This window comes from Lontra canadensis, unplaced genomic scaffold (genome assembly GCF_010015895.1).
Source record: "Lontra canadensis isolate GAN:19392208 unplaced genomic scaffold, GSC_riverotter_1.0 scaffold1, whole genome shotgun sequence".
NCBI classification, from domain to species: Eukaryota; Metazoa; Chordata; class Mammalia; order Carnivora; family Mustelidae; genus Lontra; species Lontra canadensis.
In genome coordinates this window covers 70,835,796-70,858,090 of record NW_022630995.1, presented here as the reverse complement: position 1 = coordinate 70,858,090, position 22,295 = coordinate 70,835,796, and the positions used below count along the sequence as shown (strand labels likewise).

The 22,295-nt window shown below is 48.3% G+C and overlaps 1 protein-coding gene across 2 annotated transcripts in view; it reads right to left on the bottom strand.

The window, feature by feature from the left end:
* The window catches only part of MAML3 (mastermind like transcriptional coactivator 3), a 400,512-nt gene that overhangs the window by 8,386 nt on the left and 369,831 nt on the right, over positions 1-22,295 (bottom strand). For both annotated transcript variants that reach the window (XM_032857312.1, XM_032857303.1), the window contains exon 3: positions 2,054-2,311. In XM_032857312.1, coding sequence (XP_032713203.1) covers positions 2,054-2,311 — 258 coding nt within the window. The remainder of the gene's footprint in view (positions 1-2,053; positions 2,312-22,295) is intronic.

Genomic DNA, 22,295 nt, shown 5'->3' with positions numbered 1-22,295 from the left:
GGACACTTTCACTGCTGTGGCAGAGCCCCAGAAAGTCAGCTGGGCATGGACAGGGCAGTATTCATTCTCAAAACAAAAAGCTGAGAGCTCAGCACTTGTCGACCCCTCGGAGGCCTGCACGGATCAGCACCCTCTCCGGGACTTGTTTCTATGCATGCTCCTGGCCTCGCATCTGGATTAGTCCCACTGGAGGGCTCGCACCTGGGGCCGCAGCCCTCAGGTCAAGTTCCGTGACACCAGGGTCATGTGACTGCCCCCCCCCCACGTGCACAGTTTCCAAAGGCTTTTACATGCTTGATTCCATGTGATCCCTAAAGCAGTTACAGGAGAAAGGCTGGGAGATTATTAACCCTAAGCTGGCAGAGGAAGAGAGGGGAGGAAAGGTTTTTCCAAAATGACACCACAAGCAAAAGATGGGCCACATTTTGAGTCTGAGTAAAACTGTCCTTTCCTTGGTCCCTCTTCATGGCTTGGTTTCCACAATGTGCTAAGGAATCACACGCATTCCCCCATCTTTTCCAAGGGGCCTGTATCTCTGTGTGTCCTGGGTTCTGAGGGGTGCCCTGTTCTCTCGGTGCCTCGCCTGGCCAGCCTCCTGTGGCAGCTCTTCTTCTTCCACTCTTTTGCCTCCCTCCTTGTTCCCTGAGGTGTGGCTGCCCTCGCCGAGTGGGACACCCCTGGCTGGCCCAGCGGCATTCTCTCCGGTTACCCCGGCTCCGATCTGTGCCTTGGTCACGGCATACACATCAAAGGCCATCGCTCCAAGTAGCAGGTGCACCTGAAATTTCCTGGGATTGGCTGAGGAGAGGATTTACACAGCCCAGCTTCCCCTCGGCAGCTCCATTTATCACTGCCTGAGAGATATTAGCATGGTTCCTTGTCACACACCTTATGCAGGGTGAGAGGGATAGAGGTTTGTTTGTACAAGAGCTGCCAGGCGGCTGACTGACCTTGGTAAAAAGAGAGATAATTACACAGCTGCTCAGGAACAAAAGCAGAGAAGGGAACATAAGTGAACTGTGCTCAACAGTACAATTTTTCTATTTGGGGGATGACTGGTGTTACTCTGAACCGCTGCTCTTAGTAGGGACCTCAACATGTCTGCGTCCCACACAGCACTGATGTGAAAGATGCTTGATAAAATCCCAAAATTTTGATTGTATTAGGAACATTCTGGAAGGAGAACTGTGAGGTGAGAGCCCCTTTGGGCTCTAAGCCTCATATGACAACCTCACACCTACCTCCACTAATCAGAGAGAGCTGCCCTGGATAGACCCCCCAGGAGCCAGCTAAGGATCTCTTTTGGAAGGCCTCAGGCCTTTCCTGGGATAATACTGAATCAGGCATGGGCATCTTGAAAAACAAAACACACTGAAACCTACAGGAGCTGCTCACTTTCAGGGAAGGCTTTCTTTCAAAGCTGGAGGAATTATATGGCAAGGGTGGACAAAGATACCCAAGGTAAGGCTTTATTTGTGTTAGCCCTTCCTTTAACTCAAAGATTTCTTCAGCTGTTTTAAAGCTGTTGGGAATTTTCTTAAGTTTGCACCCTTTCTGTGACCCTGAGTTCAGGTTTCCAGGTAGTTCTGTGGGCCCTATTCTTCTTCTATTGTTCCTGTCCCATTGTTCATGACCAATTCTGTAGAATTCTCCTCAATCCCTCCTCCTGACATTTTCCTTCAAGAAACAAAGTTCTCTGAGTTATTTTCTTTTTCTCTTCATGTTAGAAATATTAGCGTTTATGAAGAATGTGAGGCAGCCTCCCAGCCCCCACTCTGATGGTGCAGACCCCGTACCAGACACCGGAAAAAAAGGAGTCAGGCTTGAATCGAAAGAAATGTCTTTGGCAAATGGGCCTTCAAATTGATGGCTGAAGCCTGTCTTTTAAGAACAAACTCATTCATTCTAAGAAAAAGCCTAACTAATTGAAAGGTCTAAATTCTGCAGGTTCTCCTGTGATCCTGGAAAATGCTGGACTGTGACTACCTTGACGAAGGAGGGGAACTGGAACTCTCCTGCAGACACCAGGCACTGAATAAAGGCATCATGTTACCTGCTCGGCCAGAATCTGCTGCTGCTGCTGCTGCTGTTGCTGCTGCTGCCTTTGCTCCCGCAGGAACTGTTGCTTCTGTTGCTCCATCAGCTGGGCCCGCTGATCCATGAGCATCTGCTTCATGATGGCTGCTTGGGGCTGGCTGCCAAGGAAGCCGGGACCCGCGGCACTGGCTCCGGACACCATGCCGCTAGAGCCTGGGGCCACCGAGGACTGCATGGGGCCTGTGGTCCGGGGGAGTCCAACTGGGTGCTGCTCCTGGGAGGACAGGAAGATGAGAGAAAGCACAGATTTCATATTTGAAAGGAAGCATGGGGCAGAGGCCTCTGCTTGTGGACCCGAGGGGTCTCCAGTGGCACACATTCTATTCCACAGAAACACAGGAATCCTTAAATCTGGCCTTACCATGGTGGAACTGGAGAGGTGCCGGGAGACAGTAATACAGGACGGCTCTGGGGTGTCTGAGAGCAAGTCCAGTCTCTTTTGGATGGGACTGATTAAAGGACAAAGGCCAGGTAATCAGTTAGCATTCTGCTTTCCTCCAAAGGAAAGGGATGAAGACCTCAGGCTGGGCTCACCTTGAGTCTGGAATGAGATAGCCTGACCTTAGCTCCTTTTTTTTTTTTTAAGATTTTATTTATTTGACAGACAGAGATCATAAGAAGGCAGAGCAGCAGGCAGAGAGAGAGGGGGAAAGCAGGCTCCTTGCTGAGCAGAGCCCAATGTGGGGCTCGATCCCAGGACCCTGAGATCATGACCCGGGCCCAAGGCAGAGGCTTAATGCACTGAGCCACCCAGGCACCCCCTGACCTTACCTCCTAACCTTCACTGCTCACCTGGCCTAAATGGACTTCTTCTAAGTTAGCAGGAAAAACATTTACAGAAGAATTCTGGAATTTATTAATCAAAAGATCTACTATTAGATGGAATTCTAATTAATTGCAACACTAGAAAGCTTTGCTATATGTAAAAAAAAAAAAAATCCTGCTAGTGGGAGTTGTTGATGGTGAGAACTGGGAATGTGTTACACTGAACAAAGCTACGCAATCTCCCGACATCTTTCAAAATAGAACCAAGCCTCCTATGTCTGGGACAACTTAAAATGTGGGGGTTGATTTGGGTCTTTTGATTCTACAATTGTCTCAGTCAAACGATGGCAACTTGTAAGGATTGGTTCTTAAGGAGTAGGAAGTTAAGTGGTAGAAAACTACCCACAGAATCTAGTGACTACTTAGAAGATGTGTTCAGAGGGGAAGCCCGTAACAGCCAGACAGTGTAGACCAGGGAAAAATAGCTGATGGGCAGAGTTGGTAGGTGACCATAAGATTCGGCTTCTAGATAGTTCCTTTCTTGTTCATCTACCAAGTGCACCTGATAATGGCATGTATGGTCAGACTACTCTGCAGAAATGTTCCTTTTAACTCATTCAAGTTTCAAGTAATCTCAACACAGAGGATCTGATGTCTGAGATGAACACAAATTAAATGGGCACACATGTAAGGACATACCCAGTCACAGGGTGCAGGACCATCACGAGGCCAAAATAGTAAGAAATGAATACGAATAACTCTATAGTTATTTAAATATTTTTGTCTCCAAACTGGGTTTTAATATTTTTTCCTACTTCTGCTTTGCTCTTTGGTACAGATACAGTCAATCAGGCTGGCACTGTCCTCTCAAAACATACAGTTGAGTTTGATCTCTGACTTTCCTACAGACCCAGTCCCGGATTAGATTCCCCACAGCCTGGGCTGGTGGACCTCCCTTCTGTGGTGTGGTGTTCAGCCACTCGTGCTTCTCTTTCCAGTAGCGACATATGTTAACCACATCTTCGGCTGCTCTTCCTCTCGCCCTCCACTGACACAAACGACACAAGCAAAACGAAAAAACCATTACTCCTCTCAGCCTGGGAACAAGAGGCCAAGAAGTCCTGGGGAGTTTGTGCGGTAGCCCAGGTCACACTTAGCCGAAGGAAGAATTGGAAAGAACAGAATCAGAACACTGACCTGGGGTCTAAATTTAGTATTCCTTCTACTAGCACAGGCCCTTCCCAGACTGCAGGTCACTGGTGCCAAGTGTATGCCCAAGAATTGCTTGCAGACTAAATATACAGTATGTCTCCTACAAGTGTACTGTGTTCTATTTTTCAAATGTGTTGTTGCAAAACCCTTTTTGTCTTTGTATATTTTCTCGGTAGTCAATTATTAGGTAGACAGCTGTGAAATATTTATGTGAAAAAGAACTTACACTGAAAAATGCCAAGAACCTTTATGCTACCACAAAGTTACCTTTAGTCCTGACCCCTGAAGGCCATCAAGATATTTCAGAGTCTCCCCCTTTCCCCCCAGTATTTGCTTCCTGTTTCCAAGTTGTTTCTTCCAATGGGATAAAGCTGCTTCTTGCCACCTTTAGAAACAAATGGCTGATTTAACACTTTAACAAACGAACTCACACTAAAGTAGAAACAGCTAATCAATCAGCAAAAATACAGAATACAGGGTTTTGTTTGTCCCCCTCCCAACCCCGTGTATATTTCAGTATATTTGATATTTTCAAATTTTGATAAGGAGGAGAAAGCTAGAAAAAAAAAATGTGACCCAAGGGAAGATAAAGTTTGCTTCAGCTGGTTTTAGGACAGGGCTGGTCTGGGCTGGCCCTGTTTATCTTTGGGCACTTTGAGATATTCTCTTCCTGGGTGAGCAGGCCTGGGTAGCTGGGGCACATGCTCAGAACTGGTAAGTAGTCACCAGTTGCTTTCCTGGCCTTTTCTCCACCCTGGAAGTAAGGGAGAGGCAAATGAGATGGTGATGTAGATACACCCAGCCACTTTTGGCCCCTGTCTTCCTGGGGGAAAAGAAATACTTCAAAAGCACAGTGGGGACAAAAAAAAAGAGAAAAAAAAAAAAAAAAAGAAAAGAAAACTCCCCAAAGAGAGAGTTAGGGTATTACTTCCCAGGATAATGCATTTCTCCAAATGATTCCCTCCCAAAGGCTTTGCCTTGGGGTTTCTTGCAGAAGACCTATAGACCTAGGGACGGGAGGGCCATGTGCATTTTCAAGGCTTGCCTTCCCTATGAAACATCAAACATGGGTGAATCTAGGTTTTTCTCAACAAGCTCTAATGCATTCAGCAGCGGGTGAGTGACACCTAGAGCCCCAGCCTCAAGTGTGTATTCCAAAATGTGAGGCTTGCCTTACAAATGGAGCTGGCTGAGGCCATTAACTGTTTCATATTACATGGCAGCTTTTAACCTCCAGTCTAAGAGGGCTTAATGAGCAATAGTCTGTCGAATTTCAGGATTTCAGGCCACCGCTCTTGTTTCTAAGGAGGACACACACTGCGTGTGCAATTAGAGAAAACCAGGCTGGGCTTTCGTCAGAGAAATGTAATGCCTTGAAGCCAAATGATGCAGTATTTTTAGTTTTAATTACCGGCTTGTTCTCCACCCCGCCCCCTGCCCAGCGACCTCCCTTGCCTTGCCAGTAGCTTCCCCTCAGAAATGCAATTGGCTACGTAGACCCTCATTACCCCCCAAACCTTCGCACTCTTCAGTAAGAGAAAGGGAGGGGGAACAAACCAGAAGCAATGAACCCATTTTACCTAGCTTCTTCTCCAGGGAAAAGATCTTAGCGATTTTTCTAAGGGCTGGAGAGAGGTAGGAGGTGTAAAAAACGCCCTGCCTCCTCCGAAGAGGCAGTTTTCTACTTCAAAAAAACAGCTGTGGTAAAAATATCTCCCCAGAGCAGCCAGCTGTTTATTTATAAATCTGTGCGTGGCGAAGCTTCATTTCTCTTAAGTGTTTTCAAGAACAAGCGTAGTGTTTGGGTGAGAGGGGCCGGGGTGGCTGGCGGCCAACCCAAAGAGCGCCGGCTCCGGGCAGGGGGCTCACGAAAGGCTGCCCGTAGAGACGGGGGCCGTGGGGCCGGGACTTGGGGGCGCGCGGGGACCTCGAGGACGACCCGGCTTCAGCCTTTTCCAGGCGGTCCTCGTCGGAGGAACAAGGAGCAGCTGCTGTTCTCCGCCTGCCCCAGCAGATGGTGGTGTCAGCCCGGCGCTCCGCCTGGCAGCCCCAGCTCCGCCCGCGCGGCGCTCCCCCCACCCCCACCCCCCAGATGGCTTAATCAGGACTCCAGTTCCTTCCCCCCACCCCCCGCCCCGCCCCCCGGCCCCCGCCCCGCGCGTCTGGGCGGACGCGGCGAACGTGGAGCCAGGCAGTCAAGTGTTACTGCGTACAGCAGGTAGCCTGGCAACTGAGAGCATAATACCGAGCAGATGGTGTTCGCACGGCGTGATGGACATCACACACGACAGCCTGAGACAATCCAGGAATTCCCTGGTGACTCGAGGCCCTCTTTACACAAAATGAGTTCTCTCTCCATTGCCGTGTATCTCTGGGGTTATCGCCCCCCTCTCTCCGACTGACACCGAACTGGTTTCTTATTACCGACTTTCCTTGCAGCCCGAGGGGAGGGAGCTTTCAGGTCGGGGTGGGGAGGCCGGAGAAGGAAACGGAAGGGCTGGGAGCGGGAGGAGATGGGGGTGGGGGTGGGGGTGCGGTGGCGCCCGGAGAGGGGAGGGCGAGTGGCGTACACCAGCCCCCCGGGCTGACCGTCCGAGAGGGGCAGAGATCTCCGCAGCCCAGGCTGCACAAAGCCGGCGCGGGCTCAGAGTCTTTGCAATCACATGGCCTACGAACAGCCTAAATGAAATTTAGGATTTTACTTAAAAAGTCCCCTGGGGCGTAATTTAGCCTCTTGACTCGATCCTGTATGCTTACAAGTCCTTAGGGGGCTCTAAGAAGTCAGGAGCAGGGCGGCAGGCCCGAAGATACCTCTCAGCGCAGGCGTCTCTAACAAAGAAACCGACGAGGCGGTCCCGGGGCGCGGGCGAGTCGCACGGGGGCCGCGGAGGCCCTCGGCCGGCGCGCGCTGCTGCTGAGCGGGTGAGCCGGGCGCGCTCCGGGGGCGCATTGCCCGGGTTCCCCGCACACTGTGCGTGCCGGGGCCAGGAAGGAAATGGGTGCGGAGGGCAGGCGAGGAGAGAGGAGGGTTGTTCATGTAGGAAAAAGTAAAAATAATAAAATGGATGTCCCAGAAAACAAATGTTTGCTTTTCACACACACTGAACTGGATCAAGTAATCAAAAAAAAAAAAAAAAAAAAAAAAAAAAAATCTCCAGCCCAAACGGAATTCTGCCTAGATTCTATATATCAAGAGGCTCCTATGTCCAACCCGTCACCAGTATCTAGAGGCTTTTTCCTGCAAAGACACTATTCAAGTTTCAAGTTTCAGAAGAAGGAAGTCTTTTCAAAGGTGGAAGCTAACGTTTCACGCAGAACATCACGGTGGGAAAGAGTTCAGCAGTTCTATGTCAGAGGGCAGCATAGGATGAATCCGACACCCACTGCAGCCTGATGGACGCGTCTGGCTGTGATTCCCAGAGGCTCAGGGTGGTGAACAGACATTCTGAGGCTCTGGGAGTCATCTGACCTCTAGGTTTCAGTCCCCACCTCCTCAAATTAAGATCATATTCATAAAGCTCCTCGCTTGACCAGTGGAAACTTTGGAGGTGAGTTACAGAAAGAAAATGGTTAAGAAGATGCTCACACCTTTCCCACTTCCAGTTTGGGCTAAATAATGGGCTAAATTCAGTCAGAGGTTCTGAAAGTGGGGTTCCAGGATCTACAGCATTAGCATTACCCAGGAGCTTGTTAGAAATACAAATTCTCAGGCCCCACCCCGGGCCTACTGAATCAGAACCTCTGGAAGTGGTTTAACATGCCCTCCAGGTATGTTTATGATGCCCCACCAGTTTGAGGATCAAGGGGCAAATAGTACTCCTGGGGCATCTGAGCTCTCTGGGCCCTGATTTAGATTGCAAAAGCAGTCTTGCACTTTCAAAAGCAAGTCAGACTTTGTTTAGGTTTTTACTGCAAATTCTTCAGCATTTGGGACAAAACTCAAACTTTCAGAGGGCTGCTCATGCAATGCAAAAGATGCAATGCAATGCAAAGAATAAAGAATTCTGGAAGGACCCCAGGGCCATGATTCTTCCAGGAAGGCCAGTCCTCCTGCAAGTCTGCTGTGGGGGCTGAGCAGCAGCCAAGATTGAGGAAGGGGTGAGGCCACTGAATTCCGTTGCTCAGGCAGGAAGCACAGACATCACTGGACTTCCCATCTCCTGGTCTGATACAAGACAGAACTATGGAGAGCTTTGAGGAGAGTTCCCTCTGTTGGGAAATGTTCTTCAAACACAGAGACCAGAAGCAATAATGGAAGAAGACCAGTGACACTTATAGGGCACCTACTGGATGCCTTCACCTGCATTATTAAACACATTTGGTTGATTAAAAAACCCCAAGTCTTTGAAAGGTTAAGGAAATTGTCTGATGACCCACAGCTGGTGGTGGTGTCTTTGGGATTCTCACTTTTCCATTGACTATAACATACATCTGGTCTAAATTGAGCAGACCACCCAAGAGCGCTGTGGAGTAAAGAGAAGTGGGAAGGGGGTAGGGGGTAGAGAGGAATGGGCATAGAATAAAAAGGTAGAATCTCTACAGGGATCAAAGGGCGAGGCTGAAAGCATAAAAATATGCATCATTTTTTATATGTTGCTTGATACCCAAAATTAGGATGCCTTTGTGGTATCAACTTTGACATTTAAAGAAAGGGCATAAGATTAGACCATTCAACCGTAAGTAGAAGGAAGAAACAAAATAAAATAAAACCTTAGAATTCTCTTTGAAGTTGATCAAGTGTCAGGGCAGATGCTTGCTTGGTTTCAGGATGGTGGCTCCTTTTAGATTTTCTTTGTCCTTGTCCAGAATAATTTTTCACTGTGGGTCTGAAGAGTTGCTTACAATATATTGCCAGCAGAGCCCCAACAGGGCCCATCCCGTATATAACCCTCTGTTTCTGCAGATTATTGAAGAAGGTTGGATAAAATGTTTGTTTTCTGATCTGTGATGGTTGTGTCCCCATGACGATTAACTTTTGAGGCAGTTTACCAATTTAGGAAACTTATCACTGAAATGGCAGTGACTTGAGGCACAGTGGTAAGCCTACTACATGGGTTCAGCAAAGTTCTTCGTTCAACCTTAAAGAAGGAGCAGTTTACGTTAGATGAATCCACCAGGTCTGGGTAGGAACATAGTTCCATCATAGGCCCAGTGGCTGGCCCTCAGGACCACTTAACAAGCAGCTTGCTATTATTACTGTTACTGTTTTAACCTCTTGATTGTGTAGCCCTACAAAGTCAGGGTAAGGAAAAAGCTGTGTTTCTATTTCTAGCTTAGCTCCTAAAACAATGAGGACTAAGACTTTAAACTTGGCTTTCTTTCCAGGTTCTCAATGAGCAGAATGGGAGTTTCTACTCATTTAACCACTTAAAAAAATAAATGTATTGCTGATTCCCGCCCCCCCCCAACCCGCTCATGGAGAATATTTGAAACGTTCCATAAAAGTGTAAATAACAAGAAAAGCAATATTTGTTTTAAACACTCAGAGGCAACCATGTTAATATTTTGATGTGTTTTTGTATTTCCCCAAGGTTTTCCCTCTGTATAAAATAACACAGTTACCACAGTCATGGTAATGTTCCATACATGATTGTACCCGTTTCTAAGTAGGATAGGGGAGTAGAAAGTTCCAGCCTTCCAAATGCTTACGAGTTACAGTTTTCTGGAGAAATGACATCCTTATAGCAATATATCTGCCAGGCCCGTAGAATCTGTACGAGTCTCTTCCAGCATCTAGCAGGGAGCTAGGTCCACAGTTGCCACAGAGTAAATGCTTGCTGAACTGACCTGACTACATTGACAGTGAAGTCATGGCCTAAACCAGTATCAGGTATGACTGGAGAGGGAAAAAAAAAAAAAAAATGGCCCTACAATGGATGGCTTCTCCAGTCTACAGGAAAGGACCCTCCAGTGAAGATGAAGGAAAGGGTTAAAGTTGGCAATCCAGCCCGAGACTAGATGCATCCACCACAGAAGGCCAGGCTTTCAAGGACTGACTTGGGGGTAAGAACAACAAAAATACCATTTATCCTTATCAGTGCTTTGAACATAGTCACCATAGGTCCCTCCAGTGGAAACACAACTTGGAGAGTTATGCTTTTCTTCTGCCTTTGATGTAAATTATAGAGTCCTTTTGATCCCTTTGTTGTGATTAAATCTACCACCAAAGCAACTCTAAATTGGTTAAAAGTTCATTAGTGTGCAACAAAAGGAGCTTGATTCAATAAACTATGTACATCCATACCATGAATACTAGGCAGCCAATAAAAATCATGCCTTCTGAGGCTGTCTAATCACACAGAGAAAAACTTACAATATAGAGTGAAGAAGGGGAGGGAAGCAGTTTCTAAAACAGTACTCACAGAATAATCATGTCAGACAAGGATTATAAGTGATTTTTACTTTTATGCCTTTTCAGATTTTCTATTATGAAAATATTACTGAATATTATTTTTTAAAACATGCTCTAAAAAATAAAGTCTTTAGTCAAAAAAATAGAAAAAAGAGACACAAAGAAAAGGAAAAGAAGAAAGGCTTCTTTTCTTGTTTTCAAGGATTCCAAAGTTGTTTTTTTTTTTTTTTTTTGTAAGATGTTATTTATTTGACAGAGATCACAAGTAGGCAGAGAGGCCGGCAGAGGGTGGTGGTGGGGGGGGAGCAGGCTCCCTGCTGAGCAGAGAGCCCAGATGCAGGGCTTGATCCTAGGACCTGGGATCATGACCTAAGCGGAAGGCAGAGGCTTTAACCCACTGAGACACCCAGGCGCCCCAAGGATTCCAAAGTTCTGATGAACATGGAGGCTTCCCTAGTTTCTAGGCAGTGATGGCATCTTTGCAGAGAAGGAAGCACAAGGCAGGTCCCTGTGCCTTCTACAAGAAGGCACAAGAGCACAGAGACTAGCCCTGAGAGCACCTGACTGTGCCTGGGGAGGGGAATGAAGGCTTATCAGAAGTGACATCTCAGAGTGGCTCAAGCAGCAGGAGGGGAATGGCTTCCAGAGTAGAGGGACATAGGGAGCAAACACTGACTAGAGCAGACTCTGAAACTCCATTTCTAAGGACCCATCTCATGGAAATAGTCATAGCTTTGTACCAAGATTGATCTGGAATAGCTTGAGGGATTTGGAGTAGCAAAAATTAAAAGTAGTGTCAATGGTCAACATTTAGAGGATTCATTAAACTATAATCCCTCCTCCCTTATTAAGCACACTTCGTCTAAACAGACGTGGATGGAACGTAATGAGTTCAAGAGGGGCGCTGGTTGTGTCGGGGCCCGCGACTACTTCCCCCTGAGCCCACCTTATGCTGTGGAGTGTGCTGTAGACAGGCTTAAGTACCAGTTCTGCTCTCAAGACCCGGACATGGCATGAACACGAACAAACCGGGTTTAGCTACAGGCTCGGCCACTGGGCCAGCTATTCATGGCTTCCACGGAGAGCTCCCCTGTCCCAGAGAAGGCCCTGACAGGCACTCACTGTCTTCCGAGAATTCTCCGATTCACCCGGACAAGACTATCTGGGCTGCACCATCCTGCTGTCTGTGGTTTTTCTTCAGAGCACGGCCAGAACCAGGCCTATCTTGAACTCCAGAGACGAGTGAAAGGCCACCATTGTTTGCCTTTACCTGTTGTCTTCTCCGCGGGGCCTGTAAGAAGACCACAGCCCCAGGGGCGGCCAGACCTGCCCCACAGAGGCGGGCACAGCATCTGCCCACATCCTAGTGGCCTGAAGGACACATGGGCTGCAAGGGGTTTGACAGCTGCTCCAGGAATTCCGGTGTTCCCCCCACCCCCCGCCCAATATTTTCTGCCTTTCTTCCCTGGATTTAAAAATAGAGAGGGGGAGGAAGGAGTCTCAGCTGTCTTCGGCGGTGCTGCTGGGAAGAGTTTTTCTCTGGAGCTACTGTTCCCCCCAACTGTACCTTTTCTCTTTTATTGCCTCCCCCACTTTCTGATGAAGTCATCACAGCAAAGATTGCATAACTGATGCAGAGGCCTATCCTGTGTTATACTGGGAGGCAGGCCAATGTTTCCATTTATAGACAAGAGCACCATCATGCTGCCAAATGGAGCGTTCTGCTGCAACCACTACAAGACAGGAGCAAGGGAAGGAGGGCTCCAAGCTGGAGGGCGTGCTGCGAACAGAGGCGGGCGCTTCCTCCCTCCTCTCGGCAGCCTTGGGAGGGTGGAGGGACACCGGCTCTGAGCTCCTGGGAAGAGCCCCTCTACAAAGCTGCCAGCGCTTGGCCCTCCGCTCTCCAGGCTCCAGGAGATGCCGAAGAGGGAAGGGCTGCTGGTCGGCCTCTTCGGCGGGCTGCTGAACCCGTCTGTGCGCAAACCAGCCGTGATCACCGCGAGGCTCTGAGAGGAGCACTGCCCTTGCCACGCGCCTGCGGGCAGAAGCCTGGCCCGCAGTGGTGGGGTTGGAGGAGGCCGGGACTTTGGGGAGGGAAGGACAAAGTAGGAACAAAAGGAGGAACACTTAGAAATCTGGGGTTGGGACATCGCATATTTAGAGATTTTGGCTGAGAACCAGGTTCTCAGAGGAAGCAAGTCTAGAAGAGGGGCTCCCCCAGGGTCAGGGAGGCCTTATGGGCAGGAGGGGATGAGGGTGTCTTTGGACCCTGGATCTTACGTCCTCAATGATCCTTGAGTTTTAGATCGTCAGCTGTATTCCTCACACAAGGTTTTACATGGGGTCATTGAGAAACCCTGACAGAACTGAAAGATACCTTCAATTTTATGCCTTTTTTTAAAAAAAAAGATTTTATTTATTTATTTGATAAAGCACAAGCAGGCAGAGCGGCCAGACAGAAGAAGAGGGAGAGGGAGAAGCAGAAGCAGGCTTCCCACTGAGCAGGAAGCAGGATGTGGGGCTCGATCTTAGGACCCTGGGATCATGACCTGCATGGAGGGCAGACACTTAACGGACCGAGCCACCCAGGTACCCCCAATTTTATGCTTCTAAGTTGTACCCTGTTGCCAGATCGTACTGCTCTAAGTCCATTATGAATTAGTATTCTTAAGAAGTCCCATGTTTATCTTGTGAATGATAAAATAACACCACACTATTTTTAAAAATAAAAACATTACTTTTTTTTTTTTTAACCCTATTGGCCTTTCTTCATTCTGTAAATATATCTGCTGACTCAAAGAAAAAGAAGTGGCCAGGGTCTTCTGTTAACCTTGAGAAGATCTGGGGATAAAAATCGTCTTAGAAGAAACACGGGCCCCAGACATTCTCCTCGATTGCACCTGCACTGTCATAAGTACAGCTCCCGGCTCCTGCCTCACATGTGCCATAGCCTGGAGAGCGGAATTGGGAAACGACTCGAAATCATCCTCTACCGATCTTGAACTTGTCACTCATTCTAGCAAAGCTTCGCTCAGGTAGTGTGAGTCCACAGCGCCCGGCATACCACAAGTGCTCATCAAGGTTTGCTCTCATTAACGCCAGTATCAATAATCGCGAGGAAATTAAAAACTTTAAGTAGGGCCGATGTTCTCAGCTCCCGTGTTCTTTTTTCTTAACGGTCAGATCAGCTCCCTTAGCCTTACCAAGGAAAATATCCTTTCGCTTGGGATAAAAACAAAGCTGAGAGCTAAATATGGAATCAGACCCTGGGATGATGGTGAAGTTTATGGGAAACTTTCATTTTCATGAGGAATAAATCCACTCCTGTTGATCACAGCACATAGGCCTTTTAAGATGGGGGTTATGTGCCCATTATCCTTTGCCGTTTATTTCCGCTGAGAGCATTGCCATTTCTGCTTAACCACGTGGGACGGATCACTGTTTCCTGTTCCCTGCTGTCAGGAGCGAAGGCCAAGTCTGACCTCCTTATCATAGTATCACCTCAAGTGCCCGCCCCTACCCCGTTCCCCAAAGTTTCTTGTGCTAGTTCTTCCTCTGGCTAGCTGATTGCATCTTCCCCTCCTCTGTGCTTCCCAGAGCTGGCTGAGCCCCCTGACCACATGCAACACTCCCCGCCCCCCACCCAACAAGCAGGTGCCTCCTCCAAGAGCTTTCCCAACTGCCACTTCTCTCCAGGTTGACTGCTTATAGAAGAGCAAAATCAGAACAGGAGGGTCAGGTGATTAATGCCAGAGGAAGAAAAAGAGAACCAACCTGCTGCCCAGGGGATTTATCAACCTGAGAAAGTTTCCCCAGCACGAAGGATCATATTTCTGGTCTTCCTTACCTTTGGCCATTTCCCTAATATGCATATTTAATTTCTTCCACCTTGGTCCAACTGATTGCTTTCTCCTTTGGGCTTCTTCTCCTCTTTATCCTCCCCCATCTTTAGACAATTTCTCAATCAGCTACAACGAAATCCCTCCTGAGTCAACCAAACCTTTTCTGGAAGCTGAGGAGAAAAATAAATGGCTGGAAACCTACTAGAGGAGTGGGGAGGTGGGGGGGGATGGACCTCTAAATTGAACCGTAACTCTGTCTCAGGTTCCCGTTACGTGACACACAGGGAAAGCCAGCACGTGAGAGATTCCCTTCTTTATTTACCTTAGGTTCTCAGGACTTAATTTTTCCTGAAGATTACTTTCTATATAAGGCCCAGTGAATGCTACCTCTTAATTCATATTCAGGAGCATGTAAAAAAAGGCTGACAGGGCCTATCTTTCATTCCTTTTTAGGTGTAGCTGTAGAGGATTGCCAAGGAAAGAACGAGTCACTGAGTCCTCATTAGTTAGTAAACATAAGCCCCCAGGAAGTCCATGCCCAGGCACAGGGTGCTGGGGGCTACCTCACGACACAGAGGTAGAAGAAGAGGGAGAGGGAGAAGCAGAAGCAGGCTTCCCACTGAGCAGGAAGCGGGATGTGGGGCTCGATCCTTCCCTCACGACATGGGGGCTACCTCATGACATCCCTGTGCCTCAGAGCCCAGCCAGCAGCACCGTGGAAATATCCAGAGCCGTAGCAGGGCCCCACTCATTCTCAGTACCTCCCCAGAGGCTTCTTGGAGACAGAGCCCAAGTATATCCTGCAGGCAGATGCACACACACCCGAGGTGGGAACCTAGAAAGGTCTGCAATATTCTGATTCATTTTCTGCTGAAGGACTCTGGTAAGAAAGGGTCCCCAGGTCAGTGAAATGTATCGCGCCAAGGCTGCTAACCTCACGCAAGTTCAGGGACCTGGTTCGAGAATGTAGAGACTTACACCTCCCCTGGAAGCTGTTCGTACTCCCATCTTTAATGGCATTTTCAGTTTCCGTTGTTCTTGAGAGAATACTTGGCCCCGTAAAACAACTAGACAAACGAATAAACAAAATGAAGCAAATGAGTAACAACTGACTTGTGTAACAGAATATAAAAATCCCCAGGTATGGGTTGTGTTTCCAACTTTGCTTTGATTTTCTGGATAGTAAGGCACGACTGCTCCGGGGTGAAAAGGCATCCATCACCCTCATCACCCCACAAACTGTCCACCTGAAATCTGAGCACTAGGACATTATGTCTAATTCACCATTGAAATTTTCTTTCAATTAAGACATAACATCCCACTTTAAAAAAATGCTTTGATGACTCCGGGAACTCCCAAGGGCCTCCGGCACCCGAGCACAATGGCAGGTGTTGTGGTTGGAATCTAAGAGAAGGGCCGCCAGGGCCTGGTCCTGTAGGATGCTGAAGTCCCAGGGGAGAGACAAGGTTTCCCTTCATTGAAAAGCTAGAAAACGATTCCAGCTCATCAAAGGTGAGCCTGTGGCATGTGCTCTCATTCCAGAGGCTTTCCATAAAATCAGCCCGGTCAGACCTGGGATGGTCACAGTTACATGGCAGAAAGGGGGTGGTAGAATGGAGGACACATAGGTTCCAGAGATTGGTTGACCTGGGTCAAGTCACCAAATATCTCCAAGTTCCGTATTCTCCCTTATCAAGTGATGACACCTGCCCAGGTGATCTCTAAGGTCCCTCCTGCCCTAAAATCCTCTGGTTCTGCTCGGTGAGAGCTTCATGGACATGGGCACACTTGACCAGGAGCCTCGATGGACGTAGGTTTGGATCCGAGTGAGTGGAGAGAAGGAAGGGGCAGTCACTAGCAGGAGGGAGGAGTCTGTGCCCAGGCTCCAAGCTGAGGTGTGCACTGGGGTGTGTGGGAGAGAAGCTGTGCTGGTGGTCTGGCCCTGGACAGGTCTGAATGTGGTCCCAGACACGCCACCCAACCAGGGGGAGCCACAGTAGTCCCTTAAAGGGAATAAAATGATCAAAGCACTTTCATAAAATTAAGCTAGTGTCGGGTAAAGCAGGGATCAGAATGGGGCTGGGTAAGGAGAGAAAAGGAGGGGGGCTGGGTCGAGAGGCAGCCATTGGAGTAACCCACCCAGGAGGCGAGGGGAAGGTGGCCGAGACTTGGTGACTGACTGACTGTGGGAACTCTGGATCGACGAGGCAAACAGACTGCAAGGTGTGTTTCGGCAAGAAGAGAAATTCACGATCTTCACCGTATGCAGTGCCTGGGGTCGCACCCTGGTCCAGTGGTTCTCACTTCTTCCTGCCCATGCTTGTCTTACTCTCACTCTGCCCTCACAGAAATCTGCCACTGGAAATCTGGCCCAAGAACACGATCCCTGCCTGAAAACCAGGCGCGAGGGATTCCAGTTTTCTTTGTCCTCCCTCCTTTTTCACAACTGAATTTATTTAAGTGCAAATGCAGTATACCACCTGGCTTTGAACTGGGAGTAGGACAGTAGGCGTATGCCTTGAATATTTTCCAAGCCCTAACAATATATTCTGGGGCTGAGGAGAAGATGCCAGACAATGACAGGAAATAGGACCAAAACTTTTTTGAGAAGAAGAAACCTTCTCATTTCTGTGCTTCCTTCACTACTTGTTCTCCCAACTTTCTACTTCCTGCTAAGCATTTTATTTAACTCTTTTCAAGAAGGCCTGACAAGGAATAATGAACATGAGATGGTCCTCAGGTAAAGGGGCTTAAAAATGACAAGTAGAATTCGAAACAAGTGTGATTCCTAAGTATTTCCTCGGTTTAAATTCTCTAGTAGATTTGAAAAACAGGCAGAAAACCACCCTCGTTCTTCAGGCCACATCTTGTTTGTGTGACATAGTTTCATAAGATCGTTAATATTGCATTTATAACACCAATATTTAAAATCCAAACTGGAGACGATAGTGAAAATAATTTCTAACAAAACAGTTCATTACTCCAAAACCAGTGAGGCCACTGAAAATGCATGACTGAAGGATACATTTGGCGGCTCCGGGTGAAAGCATGCTTTTTATCAGCGCCCGGGAAAGCAGGTGTCTTCTCCGAACGAATACAAAAACCTTCTCTTTGAAAATCTTCCTACCTCTTATCGAGACAACACGGAGGAGAAGCCGATGTTCTTTCTACAGCACTCTGAAATTACCACCGGGCTCTGGAAAATGGATTGCTTCACCTATTTGTTCTGTCTTTAATCTGAGGGAGGGGCTGCAAATCTCCCCATCTGTCTCTCTCGCTCTCCGGGCCCCTCGTTGCCATGGTCTTTCCCACAGCGTCTGAAGGAACAAGATCCTCCGACGTCTGACACTGGACCTCTGCAGGCAGCCAATTTGTTTTCCTTTTGCCTCCCCACCCCCTCCTCCTCTCTCCTTTTCTAATCTAGGATATTCTTTTTGTGCATCCACCAAAAGTAATGTGTCAAACTAGGATGATGTCTTCTTTTATTAAACGAGTAGAAGAGAGACAGATTGCTTTCCTCCTCTGACCAAGTAAAGGTAATAAAAGGCCCAGGGAAAGTGGGGATAGGAGGGGGAGGTTGGCGTCTGCTGTCCTGACCGAGGGACAGCTCTCGTCTCTGTTCATCTGAAGGAATTCTGGGCTGTCCGTTGCCCATTTTACTCGGCGGCCCAAGGCCAGCAGCAGTGGCTTCTGGACCAACTGAGTCTGTGTAGCCCTCAGCCGGTTCAGCCTATGTTCTGGGGAGAAGCAAAGGGGCAAGACAAGAGGAATGCCCTGCCTTCCACTGGGCAGATAGATCAATCCTTAAATAACATATTTCCTAAGCTCCTGACAATCTGAAAGAAGTTAGTAGGTTCAGAAAAAAAAAAAAAATCCATTTAAACCTTAAAACTTAATCCATATTTCTGTGTGGTAGAGAAAGCAACTATAATTTGGGAGTTTGGGGGGCAAGAAGTGGGGAGGGTATAGAGCACAGGGCAACTCCTTCCCCTCTTAGACAGGGACTTTTTCCTTGCAGGGTTTGTATATCTGTTAAGAGAATCGATTTGGGGGCAGGAACTTTTAGAGATCCTGCTTGCTACTTATTTCTTGGACATATAAGATAATTACTGACGTCTCAAAAGAGCAGCTTCAGAATGCACACGCCAGGGGGATGGCCGCTGTTAGGAATGGCAGAAGAAACTCCCAGCAACGCCGGCCTGTGGGACACTGGCTTCCCCCTACTCGGAAGCCTCTGAAGAGTGCTTCCGTCCTTGACCTTCGCTATCTGGGGGCTGCCGGGAAGTGAGGTTTATGGCCCCTGGGCCCCAAGAAGAGACACATTCCAGGTTAGAGTTTCCAGTGCTGGTCATGCTGTGACTTGATACTTATCACTTTCCTCGTATGGGCTCCCCAGAAAGAGGGCCACCCCTCAGACCACTACCAAGGACTTGAGTACCAGGAGGAGGAGCTGGAAATTGGGAGGGATGGAAGTCAGGTCAAAACTACTGGGGAAAGGATATCTGCTTTGGAGCAGCAAAAACAGGACGTGGGGAGAGCGGAGAGCAAGATACACAAATGGAAATGGCTGGACCTGAGGGAGCAGGGTGCTGCTGCTGGAGAATTAGGCTGAGAAAAGTCCAAGAAAAGTCCCTGGTGGGCAGGAACCTCCATCCCTGCCCCCAGCACAGGATTACGTGTGGCTCTGAGACCTTATCCAAAGTGCTGCTTTCTGTGGTCTAGATGTTTGTCTCGGATGTGAAGAACAAAGACGCTCTTGGAGCGAAACTTCTTGTTTTTCTTTCAGTCCGAATGCAGCTTGGAATGCTGAACATTTCAGGGGTCTGCTCCTGAGGTTGTGGCTTGAGGAGGGTGGGGAAGAACCTGACCGGCTATTTCGCAGGCGGCCGTTTTCCAAGCCTGCGAAACTCACCCCGGCTCTGTTGGGCTGGCCTCAGAAGAGAGCGTCTCTTGGGGGGTCTCCCTTTGTGCGCACACCATTTCTGATCCTGCGTCCCTGGCCAACAGACTGGGGGAATGATCTGTGACTGCCTGAGCCCTCGAAGCTCCAGAGGGTACTTCCTCCTCTCTCTCTAGGCCCCCCAAACACTCACCAGAGAACAGTCCCACTGTTCTCAACAGAGCTCCAATGGAACAAATATTTTCTTCTTCAAGAAAGAGGAAGAAAATATTTAAAGAAAAACAGGGGCGCCTGGGTGGCTCAGTGGGTTAAGCCTCTGCCTTTGGCTCAGGTCATGATCCCAGGGTCCTGGGATCAAGCATCGCATCGGGCTCTCTGCTCAGCAGGGAGCCCGCCTCCCCCTCTCTCTCTGCCTGCCTCTCTGCCTACCTGTGATCTCTGTCTGTCAAATAAATAAATAAAATCTTAAAAAAAAAAAAACAAATAAAAACAAAGGGTGGATTATGAGTGTCTAGCTACTACATTTACAGAGATATTATATACCCTGATTACACACAAATAAGGGTCAAGTTCGTATTTGTCCTAACACTTTTGCTTTTCAGTTCTTTTTTCTTTGCATGAATGCAGATTTTTAACACATGAAACATACATTCATGCTAAAGAACGAAAAAAGTTTTCCCTATGAGAGAAATGGCTACTTAAGCACCAAGGGGCCAAGTGATAGCTTTCATGGCATTACCATAGATATTTGCATACATTTCCCTCCTAATTTGTTTTCTTGCAGATCTGCGTGAAAATCGGATTGTTTTTTGAGGCAAAACGCGGCCACAGGAATAGCTCGTAAAGCTCACCACCAACATTAGCACTCATAGCAACAGGAGCTCTTTCCTATGGCTTCTGGGCTCTGGTAATTGTCAAAGGGGGGCCGCTGACCAGAGAAATTTGGGGAAGACATGAGTCTGTCAGGACACGTGAAAAGGACGTGACACGGGGTCCGCGTTTGTGTTGCGCAATTTGCATGAGCACTGCCGGACAAATTCTGTTTTCACATGCAATTCACAGACCCGCAGCCGCGGTGCTAATTGGTGAGGGTGCCACTCAAGTGTGCGACTGAACAGGCGCTCTCGCTACCCGGATGAATAATACAGAGTTCTGAGCAACGCAGTAATTATTTTACAGTTATTTTGCATGACCATGACCCCCATTATCTTTGTCCCCCTGCCCCCACCCCACGGTGTGGGTGAGCAAGAAAAAAAAAATCACCACCCGTGCCTCTGAAGTGGGATTCACGTATTTCAAGTCAGCTTAAGGAAAGGAAAAGAGATGGCAAGGGAACAGCAGCTATCATTTCATTAATATGGATGGATTATTCATGTCGGGCTAGAGTGACAGTGAATTTGATCGTACCCGAAAGTGCCAATAGGATGCCAAACACAACCGTGAAAAACGCAAGAAACTCTGAATGGCAGAATGCTTCGGAATTCATCTGTGAGAATTCCAGTCCCCCAAGATAAGGGAGTTCAGAGCCCACAGGCTATTTCAAGGCTAAGTGAAGGGGAAGGCAGGGTTAAGATTTCCTAGGTGCCTCCCAGAGCTCCCTAAAAACAGGGAAGGAGGGTGACCATTTCTCAGCCCCTTCCTGGGTGGCATTAGAAGCTTCGGAAACTTAAGACAGATGCTCTCCTGTGCGTCACTCTCCATCTCCAATAAAATCAATCGTTCCAGGGGAAGGAGAGGCCTTCCAAGTGGTGGGTCACTGGTCCTCCTTCCGCAGATAGTCCAGCATTTGCTGCCTCTGCAGTAAAATGCAAACCAGACGGACCCTCGAAACGGCCTTTGGGGGTCGTTTTGGGTTTTCTTCCCCTTTGTTCCTTGGAGATATTAAGCCTTAAATCCTCTTTGAATCTGAGAGTTAGCAAGGGCGCTGTATCTAAACCATATCACGTCACGTGATGAAACCTGACACAGTAGCATTCCCTCCTCCATTGTTCCTGCTGTCTGACCTCAATGCAGAAGTCTCCCCTGTGAGGCGGAGGGAAAAAAATACATTTAAAGAGCTAGGTAGGCTCTCCTTAGGTTCAGCTAACCTCTTTTTATATTTTACCTTGAAATGGTCTGAGACCACTGTATTTCGAATTTCAGAAGTTGGTGATACATTTGCGCCTAGACTTTCCCATCCTCCAGCTTCATCAGTAACTAGCCAGCCGCACCCCCACCCCGCTCCTTCTCTAAGCAGGGGTGGGTGGGAGGAGGTTTTGTTCTGCTTTCCCATTTCTCATTTCAGCCCTAGTTGAAAATAGTCGTCCATCCACATCCAATAGGAGTGCGGGTGTTTCCTCCCATTCAGGACAGCCGGTGAACTGTCTCCAGAGGTCCAAGCGCTCCTTTCCCCGAGTTAGAGACTTTCAGACCTGGAGACCAGCCCCCGGTCTTCAGGCTCTGACTCTGGACCGGACGCGCAGAGTGAGCAAACGACGAGTCTCAAGTGCAGGTGGGGTGGGTAGTGACCCATAGGTGCGCTTCCCCAGGTAACACAATGCCTCTTAAAAACTCGCTCCCGGGGCCTCTGTCACAACATGACATAGTCACATCGGCGTTTAAGTTTTCTAGGAGATGACTATGATGCTTAACATACCATTTGGGGTGCCTGAAGCCTGCAGGGCCCCTAACCTGGAGAGCGCTTAGGTTCTAAGTGGTGACATCCAGGATGGGGCAGGCTTGGTGGACCTTAGGGAGGCTTGTGCCTTGCAGGAGGGAAGGAGAAGACCCCGATCAAAATCCAGCCTGGGTCCCAATTTTGCCCACAGCGAGTCCCAGCGTCACAATGGCATCTTTGACCTCCAGTCCACAAAGGAACCATTCTTACTTCTTGCAGTGTCTGCATGCAAGGTTACAATACAGCCCCTTTGATAAAGAAGGTACACATTCAAGCAGAGCCCTCCACGGAGCCCACGCATAAGGAGGCCTGTACTGCATTTACTGCCACTGTGGTCTGGGCCCGGCAGCGGAAATCGGAAACTCATAATTACCAGCCTGACTCTGAAATAAACGTATCTTCTCCCTGGCGTGTGACCAGGGATTCAAATTCTAACATTACTTGCAGGTAGGGATTGCAAAGATGTCGAGA